The sequence below is a fragment of the Corvus kubaryi genome, unplaced genomic scaffold, assembly GCF_017639235.1.
Source record: "Corvus kubaryi isolate FWS band 111438036 unplaced genomic scaffold, C.kubaryi_AGA036_p1.0 37398, whole genome shotgun sequence".
NCBI classification, from domain to species: Eukaryota; Metazoa; Chordata; class Aves; order Passeriformes; family Corvidae; genus Corvus; species Corvus kubaryi.
In genome coordinates, this window is record NW_024581137.1 from 33536041 (window position 1) to 33550690 (window position 14650).

At 37.6% G+C, this 14650-nt stretch overlaps 1 protein-coding gene across 2 annotated transcripts in view; it reads left to right on the forward strand.

Moving 5' to 3' along the window:
• COL28A1 (collagen type XXVIII alpha 1 chain) overlaps positions 1-14650 on the forward strand; it is a 68019-nt gene that overhangs the window by 14908 nt on the left and 38461 nt on the right. For both annotated transcript variants that reach the window (XM_042043787.1, XM_042043785.1), the window contains exons 12-17: positions 499-543; positions 893-946; positions 9161-9229; positions 10671-10739; positions 12483-12551; positions 14122-14190. In XM_042043787.1, the coding sequence (XP_041899721.1) occupies positions 499-543; positions 893-946; positions 9161-9229; positions 10671-10739; positions 12483-12551; positions 14122-14190 (375 nt within the window). The remainder of the gene's footprint in view (positions 1-498; positions 544-892; positions 947-9160; positions 9230-10670; positions 10740-12482; positions 12552-14121; positions 14191-14650) is intronic.

Here is a 14650-nt window from a genome sequence, read left to right on the forward strand (position 1 = left end):
AAATCACAGCTAATGGAATTAAATAGCATGGCATTTTAAATTTTTGGATGCATTTTTGATGGATTTTGTGAACTATTAGTGTGATTCTGCCAGGCTACTGAACAGCAGTTAGAGTTAGTGAGGCAAAGTTACCTGAAGTTATTCTGGTATATACACTGCAGCATTTTTATTAAGAATTCTGTATCTAATATGTTTCTAGAAACTAAATTCAAAAACTTGTAGCAAATAAAATTTTTTTAATCAAATAGCTAAGATATTAAGTAGCCATTCACTATGCTTGTTGTAGATGAAAAGTATTTTAACCAAATAATGAGAGTGAAATGTAACAGGCAATTACTGAATACAGTATGAGAGCAGCAGTGCTCTGGTGAGAGAATAAAGTCCCTAAAATGCTTGAACAGAGATTTGAGCCATTACATATACATTTCAAGTTCTTGACACTTGAAAGTAGATTGCAATTTCCTTTTAATTTGATAATTGAATCCAATTTTTCCTCAGGGTCTGCAAGGCTCTGTGGGCCCTACGGGACCTCGGGGACCTCAGGTAAGGGAACTAAAAGCTACCAAATAAAAAGGAAAGACATGTTCTGTAAGTTTCTTCTACATACAACCTGTCAATTCTGTGAAGAACAGCCATGGTATATGTGGCACCAGGACAGCAGAGTCTGCCAAATAATTTTGTCCTGCAATTCACATGGAGTAATAAGATACCCTTTCTGTCAGCACTGGTTTTTGAATATTAACAATATTCACAAGGTATGATGCAGAAAACTCTTGTCCTTTAGAGCTTAGAATTGTGCTGTATTATACTGCACCCCATTCAGGGGAAGTAAAACCCCAAATTTATATGTGTCTTCAAAGACAGCTCACTCTTTGCTTTTACTTTTTTGTAGGGTATCAGGGGAGATCCAGGTCAGCAAGGCCCAAAAGGCATTCAAGGCAATAAGGTAAGATGTAGTTGTGTATGTGTAATTGAATATGTTATTTGTATAGGGAGAGAGGATGCAGAAACTCTGTAGAATCTTTATATTCTAGTGTCCTTTTTTGTCAGTAGTTTTTTTATTATTGGTGTTATTTGCATAGCAATAATGTCCCCACCTGCACGGTGCACCCGCATGTGATGAAGGCTTGGTGTTGTTGGCACATACAGCCACTTCTCCATCTGGGTCTCCAAGAGCATTTTGTAGGGCCACAATAGGATGCAACCAAGGGCTTCCCTAGAGCCACAGCACTTATGTCAGAATTTCAATCACCTGAATATGTGTCTTGACTTTTGCCATCACTTGGGAAGTTTTTTTTCTAGAATATTTTTGTCTATAATGCCTGTGTTTAAAGATTTTAAGTATTTCTAGATATTGGTTAAAACCTTCAGACTGAGTATTTATAACAATTTTTAATTGCTTGTGTACTGTAAAAACTTAAGACAACTTTGAAATTGGTCGAGGTGAGAGATTTTATGACAATTAATGCCTTAGTGATATTTAAAATAGATAATTTAGAGTTAATGACTACACCCTGTCAAGCAAAATCAGTTGGATAAAGTTTGTGATTAATTTGGGAAGTCTTCTGGTTTTCAAACCTTTGGGAAATTGCTTGATGTGAACACAGTTGTCTTGCCCATGGGAGAGTTATTAACATCAATGTTCGGTACAGAAAGGTCTTTCATTTATCAGTTTGATGCAACAACTTTCTATGATAGGATCATTGATAGCCTGGCGAGCAATCTAAGTTATACAAGGCAAATTAATTCATACAAAGCTGCTTTGTAAAAGATGCAGTATAGAAACACTCATGTTTTGTTTCTTAGGCAACAATTTAATTAGAAAATTCACAGAAATAAATTTAGATATGGGAAATGCTTATTGTAAAAGGTTTGGAATATTGCCATCCACCATGATTTTCCTCCTCCTGACAAATGCTTTTTCATACTTCTCATTTCTTCATCTTCTCAACAAAATGCTTGATTGGGAAAGCTTCTGCAGAGTATTTCAGAAGTGGAAAAAGAAAGATGATGGGTTTGAAAGAAGCTATTCATACGTGTGGTGGAAAAATCATGAGTCTCTTAACTTCAGTGCAGCAAATGACAGTAATTTTTTTTATCTGTCATTTCACACTGAAGAGTCCATGACAGTAGGACCAGATATTTCTTTTATATACAGAACTGTATTTGTTGAATCTTTTATGTCCTGCTGTCAGTCTCTTCACATACTTTCATGTCTGTAAAATACATACATCTTTCTCTAGAATCCATCTACATGGGTACAATATTTGTGGTCTTTTGTTAGGCTTTAGCTGCAGATTTTCTGTAAGAATAAGAAGCTTCCTTCTTTTATCAGCTTCCAACTCCCCAACCTGCTGTTCAAAGCCTACAGATGAGATTTTTCCATGCTCAAAACATCTATAATAAAAAAAATACTGCCAGACAACTTTAGCTAACACACTTAGATAATTATACTTGAAGAGTATAGAAGAAGCATATGTATGTTTAAGGGTTATCTCGTGTCCATACCGAATGCCAAAGCTAACCTTTGGCATTTTGGGGCTTATTTGACATGAGTGAAAAATTTTTTAATGATCAGTAGAGATAATCAGTGGTTGTTTTCAGATTAATAAGCAGCCATTCAGCTAGTAAAGGTCAAGGACTTTTTTGGTTCAGACACATACCAGTCCTTCCAATATTTTTTGTCCTGACCGAAGGATTATTAAATTGCTCTTTTAAGATTAGTTTTCATGACACATAACACAATATCTCTGAAAAGTGGCAGTTATTTATAATTGCCTTGGATTAAATAAATAAGTCTATTCTTAGTGCAGTTCCTTGGCCTTTCCATGCTAATACTTTCTGCTTTTTGAATTGAACTAGTGACTTCATCTTGGTGGCATTGGTATCGATGTGACATTACACAGAACACTGCTGCTGAACTTTTATTCTTTGTTACTGGGCCATGTTGAGGTTTGAAAGAGTAGATTCGGTTCCTCAAAATACAAACTCTAGCTCAGCCTCAGCCTACAGATGCTTTGTGTCTCAGTAGTGAAGTTTACAGTCCACTCGTGTCTGGCCGGCTCAGTGCATCCCACACCTCTATAATGCTGGTTACAGCTATGGATGCATCCTGTCACTTGGCAGTGCCAGGTGGCAGACACAGGTGAGGACAGTGTTGTCTGTGTGTTGTCGGGGTGCCACTGGCTCTGGCAGCCACCAGCAGGAGAGGCTTGGTGGCATTACACCTTCAACTAATTCAATTTGAATTGTCTGAAACAAGGTAGCATGGAGTCGAGAAACATTGTCCAAGAAATTACTTAAAGGAACTTTTCATCTTTACTTCTATTATTCATAGGCACTTTCTTATTCTCAAGCTGCTGGCTAGTCTCTCAATGTGAAGTTTCCCTGACTGTGCAATACTTTCTTTGCTTCTAATGATACTGATTTATTGTGTTGCCAGTAGTGAGTTGAAGCTCTCTAAGTCCCACTGCCTGCGCTGAACAACTTTCCACTGACAGGAACTCAGCCAACCTGTTTCCATGTAGACGTAAACGTTTAGAAGCAATCATATGGACCTGAATCACATCCTTAACCTCTTAGTCTTTCTAATGCACTTTGTAATTGGTCCTTATATTTAATAACCTCTTTAATATACAGACAAATTTCATCACTTTACTTCCACCCTCTTTTCAAGCCATGTGTGAGTATGTTGAACAACCTGTATCCTGCCCAGAAGGCAGCTCAGTGTGGCATTAACTAGAACCAGTTTTTGCCATTATGCAAATTTAAAAAAATTTTTTCTCTTATTTGCAATTCTGCAAAGTTCTAACATCTCAAAAATGTCTAAATAATCTTATTCCTGTATATATAAACCTTCTCCATAAAGAGGTTGAGGCATTTAAAATGAGACATTTGAGTTCCATTTCCAGAAAAAAACCGCATAAAAGTATGTTAATTCATATTATTATTATTGTTATTACTGTTATTATTATTATTAATCTACCTGTCTAAATATATTTCCATTTAACCAAATACTAAACTTCTGTGTCAACAATAACCTACAGCACAGTATAAAATACAATTTTTAAGCGAAAAACATTAGAGGGTAACAGGACACTTCACTCAAGCACAAATAGGAGTTGGGAACTGGCACTTTTCACTGTGTATCTCCTGTCTTCTGAACGAGACATCTTGGTCCTGTTTCCAGAGCAAGTCCTGAGCAAAGGACCAGGATTCTTCTGCTTGTTTCCTGGTTTACTGGTTTTCTATTGCCCATTGACAAGTTTCATACAAAGATGTTAAGTTTATCAAAGAAAAAATATTTTTAAAGCCAAATTCTATGCTGTTTTTTCTATTTCACTAACTTGAAATACCAAAAGAAATACTATTCACACTGGTGCTTTATGTTTTCTTAGACATCTGCTTCACTTTAAGGCATTCTTCAGCCTCACCAGCCGTCACATATTATCTATATTGTAACATAAAATTAAAACTTGGATCAAAGTGTACCTCATTCAGCTATAAAACTTACGAAGAAAACCAATAGGAAAAAAAATGCAGTTATTTTATCACACAGAATTAATTAATTGAATTTGCAGAACACCAATTAGTAACCTTGGGTCTAAGGTAGAGACACTCAACTCTTGTCAAACTGCAGCTTATAGGAGCAAGAAACTCAGATTTTGTGTTCCTTGTCTCACTAAGAATTCAGGGGTGGCCCATGATACAATTTTCCTGGATGATTCAACAATTTCCAAAACACAGAAGATCCTACTTCACTTGGTAAAAGACTAAAAGTACAAGAAACAGAAAATTGGCAAAGAGAAAAGCCATGCCACTCTTGGTTCTGCTCTGTAAATGTAATATAGTCTGTCAGAAGAAGAAGTCCATAAATATTATCCAGTGAGAATCCCATCTATGATTTGACTTTTTCAGTAACCTGATTTCTGTCATTTTCCTGCTTAGGTTCTACGTATCTCTTAATTCGGTTCATACAATTAAACAGCATCTGGACTGGTTACTTCATGTCTTTTGTTAGACTTACCTATTCCCACATTGTGTTGTTGTGTTCTCAATAGAAGACAGCTTTGCTCTTCAATAGCAATAAAAACCAGGAAAAATCCAACATTCTAACACAAAAGGACTTAATTCATCTTGGTTTCCTCTCCAGGAAGGAAACAGAATCATCATGATTTTTTCTGGAAAACAGAGTTCTAGGAATGAATATAGCATTTTGCAAAGCTAAATTGGGGTCACCTAGTATTCTTAGTGTTGGATAAAAAGTTTATTTTAGGCATGCACATATCTGTTGATTTACTCAGACTAGCTGACATTATTTTTTCTGGGTTTAGTTTATTTTCAAATGCTTAACTGATATTTATTAGAAAAACCCCAGACCAACAATGAGGTATTCTATGCAATAGCACCAGTAAGGTTCTATAAGAGTATACTTCAGTTAATTTTTGAAAACGTGTTTGTTAGTGAGGACAATAGTAGTGACTAGTTACAAATTTCAGTGAATAATTTACAAACAGAATCATATGGTTACAGATTATAAAATTGGGGTGTGATATCAGGGTATGACCTGTGCTCCACTCATAAAAAAGTGATGAGCAGGGAGTACTTATGGTTATCATTTCAGAATTGACATTGGGTTTATTTAAACTCTTAAACCAGCTACTAGATATAAAGTGCATGTTTCTAGAAATCACAATCTATTCATGGAAAGGCTGACAATGAAGTTCTTAAAATCCACCACTGTAGTAAGGACGCTCTCTCATTTGATTTGTGTAATAAGATTTTCAATTAAAGGCTAAAGTTTTATGAACAGACATGTATTCAAACTTATAAGGAAAAGGTTAAGTTTGAATGTGGATATTCAAAGGTGTTATTTCTGTAAAATCATCCTGCTACAATTCTATGAAAAATCCATCATTGCATATTTTCGCAAATGCATGTCCTAGAATGAACTGCCAAGGCATCTGCTTCTTCTCTCATGACATATGAATTCTTTCCTCACTTATGTGGCAAGTTACAACTTTCCCAGGAGACTGAAAAAATCCAACTTTCCTATGAACAAGTTTAGTTCCTAGGTATCTGTTAAAATGTTTAAATCTATTTGCGTTGTTGTTGCCAATGTTTAAAGATAAAATCATTACATTTGAAAGACTTTTTTTTTTTTACTGTAGCTGTAGACTGAAATATAGAGTGTTTGTGTTCCTTACAATACACATGGGCTTTCTGAAAAGGAAAGAAATTATTTATATTAGCACTAACAGGAACTCATCCTAACATAATGAACAATTTGGGGGGGCAGATGGTGGTTTTTTGGGTTAGACTGTTAAGTATGTTCCAGGCCTAAAATGGTACAATTTCAATATGTTAAAACATTAAGCTCAAATCGAGTGTAATTTTCCTTCCCATTGCTCCAGATGATATTAGATGCCACCTGAAGGAAAATCCCTATAAGGAGAGAAAAAAGAATGTGAGCAAAGCATTAAACGAAGAAAATTATTACAAAAAAGCTATTTGGAGAAGCAGACTTTTCTCTCTACATGTAGACATAATGTGATATTATTATTGCCAGAACTTTATGGTTTTCATAAATTCCACATTACCTGTAGCACCAAGACCACAGAAGATAAAACCCAGATTTGTTAATAGCCATTTGAAGCTTGAAGCATTCAGTCTTTAAAACAGACTGAATCATTTAAGTTTTCAAGTTTTGCATGTGGTCTGGTAGAAGGTTGGGTTTCTTTCTCTGTTAATATTCAGGCATCCTCTATCCATAAAAAAGTGTTCCGGAGAACAACATTTTCATACTACCCTACATGGTTTTTTTATCACAAGGGCTTCTTACACTCCCTCTCCCAGCACCTACTAGTACCATACCTACAGCAACGGCTCTTGCAAGGCACATGACACCAGTCATTGCAAGGAAAACTGTGTAATGTTTTTATCATGGTTAAAAAAGTAGAGCTTTTGGAAAAATATTAACTTCAGTAGGACTATCAGCTGCATTCAAGGCTTGGCTCTATCATGTGGGTAAACTTGCAAAGGAGTGAATTATTTGTGATAGGAAGCATCCCTCAGAGTTACTGTGTTTGGGAAATTCTGTTAGGGACTATCAGCATGAACAGGAAACACAATGTCCATTTGGATGACAGGAAAAAATTGGAGGGCACTTACCAAGCACAACAAAGGGGGTTGGCTTATTGTTTCAGCTGAGAGATGAGCCTGTATTTATCAGATATCATTTTTCAGCATGCAACAAGTTCCTACACCATTTCAGAGGTTTAGTTCTATCAGCTGGAGCCAGTGTGCTTAGTTGCGTTTGCCGTGCCCAGGGCATGGTGGTGCTGTATACAGTTGAACGACTTTTTTTACCTGACAGATTTTTTTTAATATATTTTCAACTTTGTGTATCTTTTGGATTCATTCTGTGGGGCATGGTCACACATCCTGGCACGACAGAAATAGCAGTCTGCCTTCTCCATGGAAGAAACAAGGACTGTGAATTGGAACAACTAATACTTAGCATGCTGCCTTGCCTGACAACAGCCTGTGCCTGTTCCTTTCTCACTCTGACACCTCTTGCAGTGGGTAGATCCATCCCTTTCCATCCTAGACTGCCTTCAGGCCCTGAAGCTGCACAGGGCTGCACCTGTTAACATGACTTGTCGAGTGGAAAGGTACTGAAGCCAGAGTTGGTGCTGAGGTAAGGCAGCCTATGGGCTGAAAGGCAAAACTTCCTGGGCACCAGGCTGTAGGAAGTGTAGAAGATGGGTCATTTAAGGAATTGTTGTTGTTGTTTGATCAGTTTCAAACAAGCACATCAGGAAAAACACAGCTATGAGGAAAACGGGTAAATTTGCAATTGGCTTTATGTCAGTAAAAATTGTCATTTGTGAATAATCTGGATACAGATGAACTGAATTGTGACTCTGGTCCAAAGGTTTCATGAAAATATTATTAGGAACCCAGAACAATAAGTTCTGCCTAGCAATACAGTTAACCTTCTAGCTGTATTTTGTATTTTGGCAATAGTTGCATGCACAGAATCCACAATAACACAATATCAATGTTGTTAATACCCTGTCAGTGTCCTGTGTGGAGATATGCTATTCTGCTGGGTAATACCAGTTTTGTCTGATTTGTCTCTGCCTTTTAGGATGTAACTTCTCCTGGTGCTGTATTAATTTATTGAATTAAAAGATGTGCTAGAAAACCTTGCATTTTGAATAAGTTTTACATTTCATAGCTACTTTCCAAATTATTATACTGTTAAGGTGGAACAAATTTGAGTCTGGGCAACAAGTTCCACATTATTCTAGATTTAAAGCTGCAGCAGTAGCACTCCAAGTGCATAGTTATCAGAAATTAAGCTTCAAGAATAATCTGTTTATTTACTTCTCCTGTATCTTTCCATTCCTGCATCTTATCTTCGTTCTTTGGCTGAAAGAAAACCTGACTGGTTTTGTGAGGAAATGTAATTTTTTACACTTCCAATGACTTCCCAAGTGCAAAATTCTCATTGAAAGAATTCGGCATATAAAATTTCTCAGTAAATAAAAGTTTAAATCCCCAAAAGGTTAACACTTTCCCATAATATAAACACATTTTGACAGAAACGTTTTTAGTAACTTATTGTTAGTAACTTTATGTGGCTGTGTTGGCTTTCTTAGAAACACAGTATCCAGAAGGGAGGAAGAGAATTAGGAGCTGCAGTCAAAGATAGCAGTAGGAACAGAAGTCATGCTATGTGTGCATTTGTTGTTATGGCAAGAACCTTGAGTGCAGTGTTGCAAGCTCTGTTTCATTGCCAAATACCCATCTTTCTATCAAGGAAAGTCTGTGGAAACACCAGAATATTGGATGAAGTCAGGACCAAAGATAGGACAAAGAATAAATTTTTTTTTTTTTTTATCTTTCATGATGCATTTGAAAGAGTGGCTTTATAACATTATTATCTCTTTCAGTAACTCGTATGGCCAGGATATTGACCCTGCTTCTAATCTTAACCTATTTCTTCAAGACAGGTTTAGTTGTTTTGTTTTGTTTATTTGTTTTTTACTTAAAATGTATTCTCTAGTCCTAAATGAGGCTTTGGAAAGACACTGTCAGAATTTAGTTGAAATTCTATTCACATTAATAGTTTCTTTCCATTTTTTCTCTTTAGGGAGAACAAGGCCCTCCAGGTCCCTATGGTCCTCCAGGACTCCCTGGCATTGGAGAGCCAGGACCCAAGGTAACTCTCAGCAGTATGTTAAAGTGACGACTGTGGGCAGTCATTTTTTTGAATTAAATTTCTCACTCATTGTTTCATCAAACTCTTATCATCTAAATGTAAAACTGATTGACAGGTTTTTGTATTCACATAGGATAGAGATAAAAGACCTGCTTTTCCAGCAACTGTTGAACTTTTATGATGATCCTATTGATAGAAGTCAGAAATTATGCCATTTAAATGGGGATTTTCTGTGTGAGGTAATTTTCAAGCGCTAGCAAATGGTTGCATTAATGAGTAAACCACACTTGGAGATATAGGAATACATCTCAGTCACTGTGATATGTGGTCAAGTGAGAGATTTTCCTTGTCATTCACTAGGGAACAGATATTCATAAAAGTTGTAAGATACTCTCGTGCAGCATTTAATACCTCCATCTCATTTTATTGCAAAAGACTGGAAGGTGGAATCCAGCCTTGGAAAAGTCATGTCTGCCTATGCTGGTCAGACAGATCCTCCTTTGGAAAACTACAAAAACATCTGCATAGGAAACATGACTCCTTAGTTTACAAGAGTTTTGTCAGAGACCTGCATCTCAGACTCAGACAAGAAGTGTAAATTGGGCAGAGCACTCTAGTTCTGGTGCTGAGTCTCTGGTGTAGCTTTATGCCATCTTTTCACAATGTTTTGGAGCCAAGTGCCGTTGTCTAATATACTTACATTTTCTTGCTTTTAGTGCTCTAATTTTTATGTTCATTGAATTCCTACATTTCTCCTGTGCAGCGGGGCAGATCCCAGAACACAGAGAGGGTTTATAAGCTCAGAAACTGGTCTTTTGCCATGTAAAAGGAACAATACTGGGTCCTTCCAGAAGGGAAAATAGGTTATGGAGAAGAAATGGCACCCTCTGTCTCTTTACTGCTCTGTAGAAAGATAAAAATCCTCTGTTGCCTTATCCTCAAAGCACATAGTTTTCAGTAAAGTGAAGAAATTGTGAAGATTATGACACCCTGTAAATAGAAGGTGCAGAAAGCATGCAGCTCCTAGAGTTCCCATGCAATCCCATATTCCACTGAAGCAGGCAGGCTACAATTTGAGTACCTAGATAGAGGCTACAGTGAGCATCCCTCCTGCCTCAGCAATCCTGCTTTGGTACTGTAGCCAAATTCAGTCTGACTTAGCTCCCTCATGTCTGTCATCTCTTAGGCTTTGCAATTTTAAGCAGTTACCCCTGTGTCTTGAGGGCTGGAATGCAATCTAGTACTTCAAGTATTAAGTGAAGGGTACTTACAAATGTTTCTAAAACACCATGTATGGGGTTTTTTTTCCTTTAGGAGAAGCTACACATTAGATTTCAAGCCTTTGTGGTGACACAGTTAAATCATCTATACGTAAATGTTACACTCTTCAAAAGTACCAAGTTGAATTAGGACTGAACTTTCTGATTTTCTTTTTCACAAGGGTGCTGAAGGTCGAGAAGGTACAATTGGATTGCCAGGACCTCCTGGAATTGGTGAGCCGGGAATACCTGTAAGTCAGTGATACGTGCGTTGGAAATTGAAATGCAACAAAGTCTTAGTGAGTGTAATTGATTGTCAGTAGCTATACTGGCTACTGATTCCATAAGCACCTTGTATCTAGTCTGGAGCAGCACGAGCGTGTTCAGCTATTCCAGTCCAGTTATTTCATCAGTAGTTGCATGTGGCTTGTCCAAGCAGGAGAATAAAACCACACCCAAGTCAGTTTTGGGAAAATAAAAAAATTGTATATGTATACTCCTACTCGTTTAAGTTGAGGATAATTAAAAATTGACTCCTGTGTGTAATTTGGATCACTTCAAGAAAAAGGACCCAAATTACATGCTTTTAATTATGTCTTTATGTTCTGAATTACAGAACTTTGGCAAGATCATGATTTAATGCTCTCTGGCTGCTTTTTTTCCCTGGAATTTATAAAATGTATGGTTTTCTTATGCATATGAAGCCACAAATGTAGATAGGTGTGTTCCAGTTTGGCCAGATTTAGAAATATATCCTCTGAGAGAAGGCACAACTACCCCTCCACCCACCAGGTTTGGGAAAAAATAAATTTTCTTCGAAGGAAAGTGAAGGAGATAAAACTATTTATTTAACAAACACACGGGAAAAGGAAAATAATGCTAAAGAATAAAATCTGTCACTGTGGAGGAAAAAACCTGGGAAAGTGTTCGAGTCCTCCCTTTGGTCTCCTCAGAGCTGGGGCTTGGGCCAGGGCCAGGCCCTCTGTGCCCGGTGGAAAGTCCTCCCGATGTGCTCTGATGTTAAAGCAATCAAGCAGTCCAGTAGAAAAGGGAGAAAATCCGAGATTCCAGAGAAGGAAAAGTTCAACTCTCAGTCTCTCTCTGGAGAACAAAGCAGCTGAACCACTGGCCAAAAAAAAAACCTGTTCTGGGTGCGGCAATCCGGGTGCTTCCTCCCTCCCCTGCCGCAGCTGGGAAACAAATTGCTATCTGTGTGTGACCTTGAACAAGCTGCAAACTGCTTTGCAAAAGTTTTGCTCAGTTTTTTTCCTTCCTCCTCTCAGGCTCAGTTTAGAGGCATAGAAAGGCACAAAAATTAATTTCTGGGCATAGGCAGCAATATGGGATACACATCATAAGGTCACCCCAAGACAAGGTGTTAGATTGATTCTAATAGTATTTTTGAAAGTTACTTTGTGGTTGTGAAAGACTACTTTTCTCACAAAAATATGTGGAAACTTTTTGTTTAATCAAGCCCATCCTTAAAAATACTTACTACGTTTATATAATGAAAGTTGGCTGAATTTTGCAAGAAGAGAGAAAGTGTTAGAAAAAAACTTATTTCTGTACTTGTGTAAATCGATATTAACATTCATGTTATGTGCGTAACCTGTCATTATGTATAAAAAAATACGTTCAAACTGATTATTTTTATTAGGAAATTAATGAAATGATATGAAATTATGGGGAACACATTTCACTGTAATAACATTTTTTTAATAAATAAATCTACATATTCATTTGAGTTTTAAGAGTACAATCTTTAGACATTAATTACATAATTTACATTAGTTCAGCATTGGCTTTTTCTAATCTAAATGACCCAACTGATGGTTGTTACACTTTACTTGCCTGGGCTCAGCCAGATGTTATGGAAGCATTTTCACTTACCAGCGTCATAAGTGTTGCAAAAACCTGTACTAGCAAATTAGACAAAATGTCTATAAAAAATTGAATTGCTGATACAGTTGAATATATTTTCTCTTTTCTTTCAGGGACCACCTGGCCCTGCTGGTTCACCAGGTGAGAGAGGTCCGCCAGGAGAGGGCATTCAAGGCCAAAAGGTAGTTTTCTGGAAATTACTTTATTTAACATTGTGGATCAAATTTGCATTAGTGTCTAAATTATTTAAGGCCATTGATAATTCCATTAGTATAAAATGTTGGATGATGGATCTTGGTTTTCTGAATCTCTGTGCTCTCTGAATATCCCACTGATTTCAGAAATTCTATCCAGGTAATTACAAAAAAAATTGTACAGTCCCTCATCAGCAGTAAGTTAATGATTTTCTTACTTATGTGTTTAATAAGATAACTTCTTTTGATTGCATTAGTGAGATAAATTGTCTTCCAAGAAACTACTAAGCTATTTATATTCTGTATTGAAGAAAATATTCAGCAGCTGCTTTCATTTTGCTGTACCATTTTGGGAAACTGGAAGATGGGTTGTATGAGTCTCTGTGGACAGTTATCTCATTTAGGGCATTTGCTAGGTTAATAGATGTCAACTTTCATTTTTTTAAAAATAAGTACAAACAATCAAAGATCTATGAATAAATCATAACTGAATTTCCCATCAAAATATATCCCCCTGTTTTAGGGCGTCAAGATTCTCCAGAGCCTTGAACTACTAAGCAAACATTTTTCTTCCTATTATGGAAAAGGCATCAGTCATGTCTTTGCACTCAGTTCTGAACTGACCTCTCCAACTAGTGAGCGTATTGTCATGTTTTAAAATATAACTTCCTTCCTCCTTGTTGGGGTGGCTCATCTCACTCAGGAGCCCAGATCATTACGTGCCACTCAAGTCAGGGCCATCCATTGGGTGGATTTCCCCGCCCATGACAGTGGGTCGGAGGGTGGATCATGGGATGGCTCAGAGGTCTAAGCCACATCCCCCTGGGTGGTTCTCGGGCACAAGTTACCTCCCCCTGTTCTAGAAAGTTCTATTTCTCTCTGTTGTTCATTGGTTCACTGTTGTGACTTCCACCTCCCTGTTTTTCCCAGGGATTCGAGTTTAGTGGTATCCTCCCCCTTGGTTGTACTCCATTGGGTGCTTCCCTTTTCCCCGACTTGTTCCACCCCCCTTTATGAAGCCATGCACGGCTTCCCTTGGGGCCTTTCTGGTCCCTGGACCCTCTGGCAATAAACCTGTGTTGGAACCCACACCAGAGGCCCCTCTCTGTTCCTTTACCCCCGGGCTGACGTGAGCCCAGGCACCGGCTGCCTGTCGTGCCTCCTCTGAGGCGGAAGCAGCACGTGTCCAGCTTGCGCCCCGCTTTGCCACCAAAGGTGTTCCCTGGGGACGTCGTGGAAGCGACGCTGCATTCCCTCTGACTGACGGCACGCCAGAGCTCGACCCTTCAAGTCGGCCTGCGTCACCTCCGAGTATTTCATTTTCTCCCTTTGAAGTCCTATGTTCAAAAACACAATGAATGCAGATGAAGTATGTTATGAATTGTAACCAATTTCTTTTCTTTTCTCTAATATTGGTAATTCCATTGATTATTTTCCTAGTTTGTTTGTAAAGGAATACTTTTTTCCTCACTAACCACATTGTGATGACCAGTTTGTCTAAGATGGTGTTCTTTATAAGTTCCCAAATATAAGTTTCAAAACTGTCATGTATTTCTAGGGTGAAAAAGGCTCTACAGGTAAAGATGGTGATCCTGGACCAAAAGGTGAACCAGTGAAAGGTGACAAGGTGAGGCACAGGGTATTCTTCTAATTGTATCTATACTTAATTATAGTTAAATTAAGACTAATTTTTTACACTATATCACAACTATACAAAGGTATGTTTTACCTGGATCTGAGGAGGTATGTTACACAGTTCCATGCAGCTCCATGGGGTGCATTCATCAATACAAGTAGGTGTTAGCTTGGAGCGCTAAGGACTGTATTCTATGCAGCTGGGAGTATGAGGGAAGAAATGTACTTTTTTTCTCCTAAAATAATTTCAGAACTATTCTATTTAAAATACTTTAATTTTTTAAATAAGTATTAAAATGTAAAAATCCCTGAGTCATCTCATCTAATGGACCTGGAACAGGCAAAGAAACACTCAGATATTTTTAGGTTTTTGATATACTCCGTAGCTGCTGTGTTTACTCTTGCAAGTTTTTCTTCTGAGTGTTGTGCAAGAAACTGTATATTTCTGTACA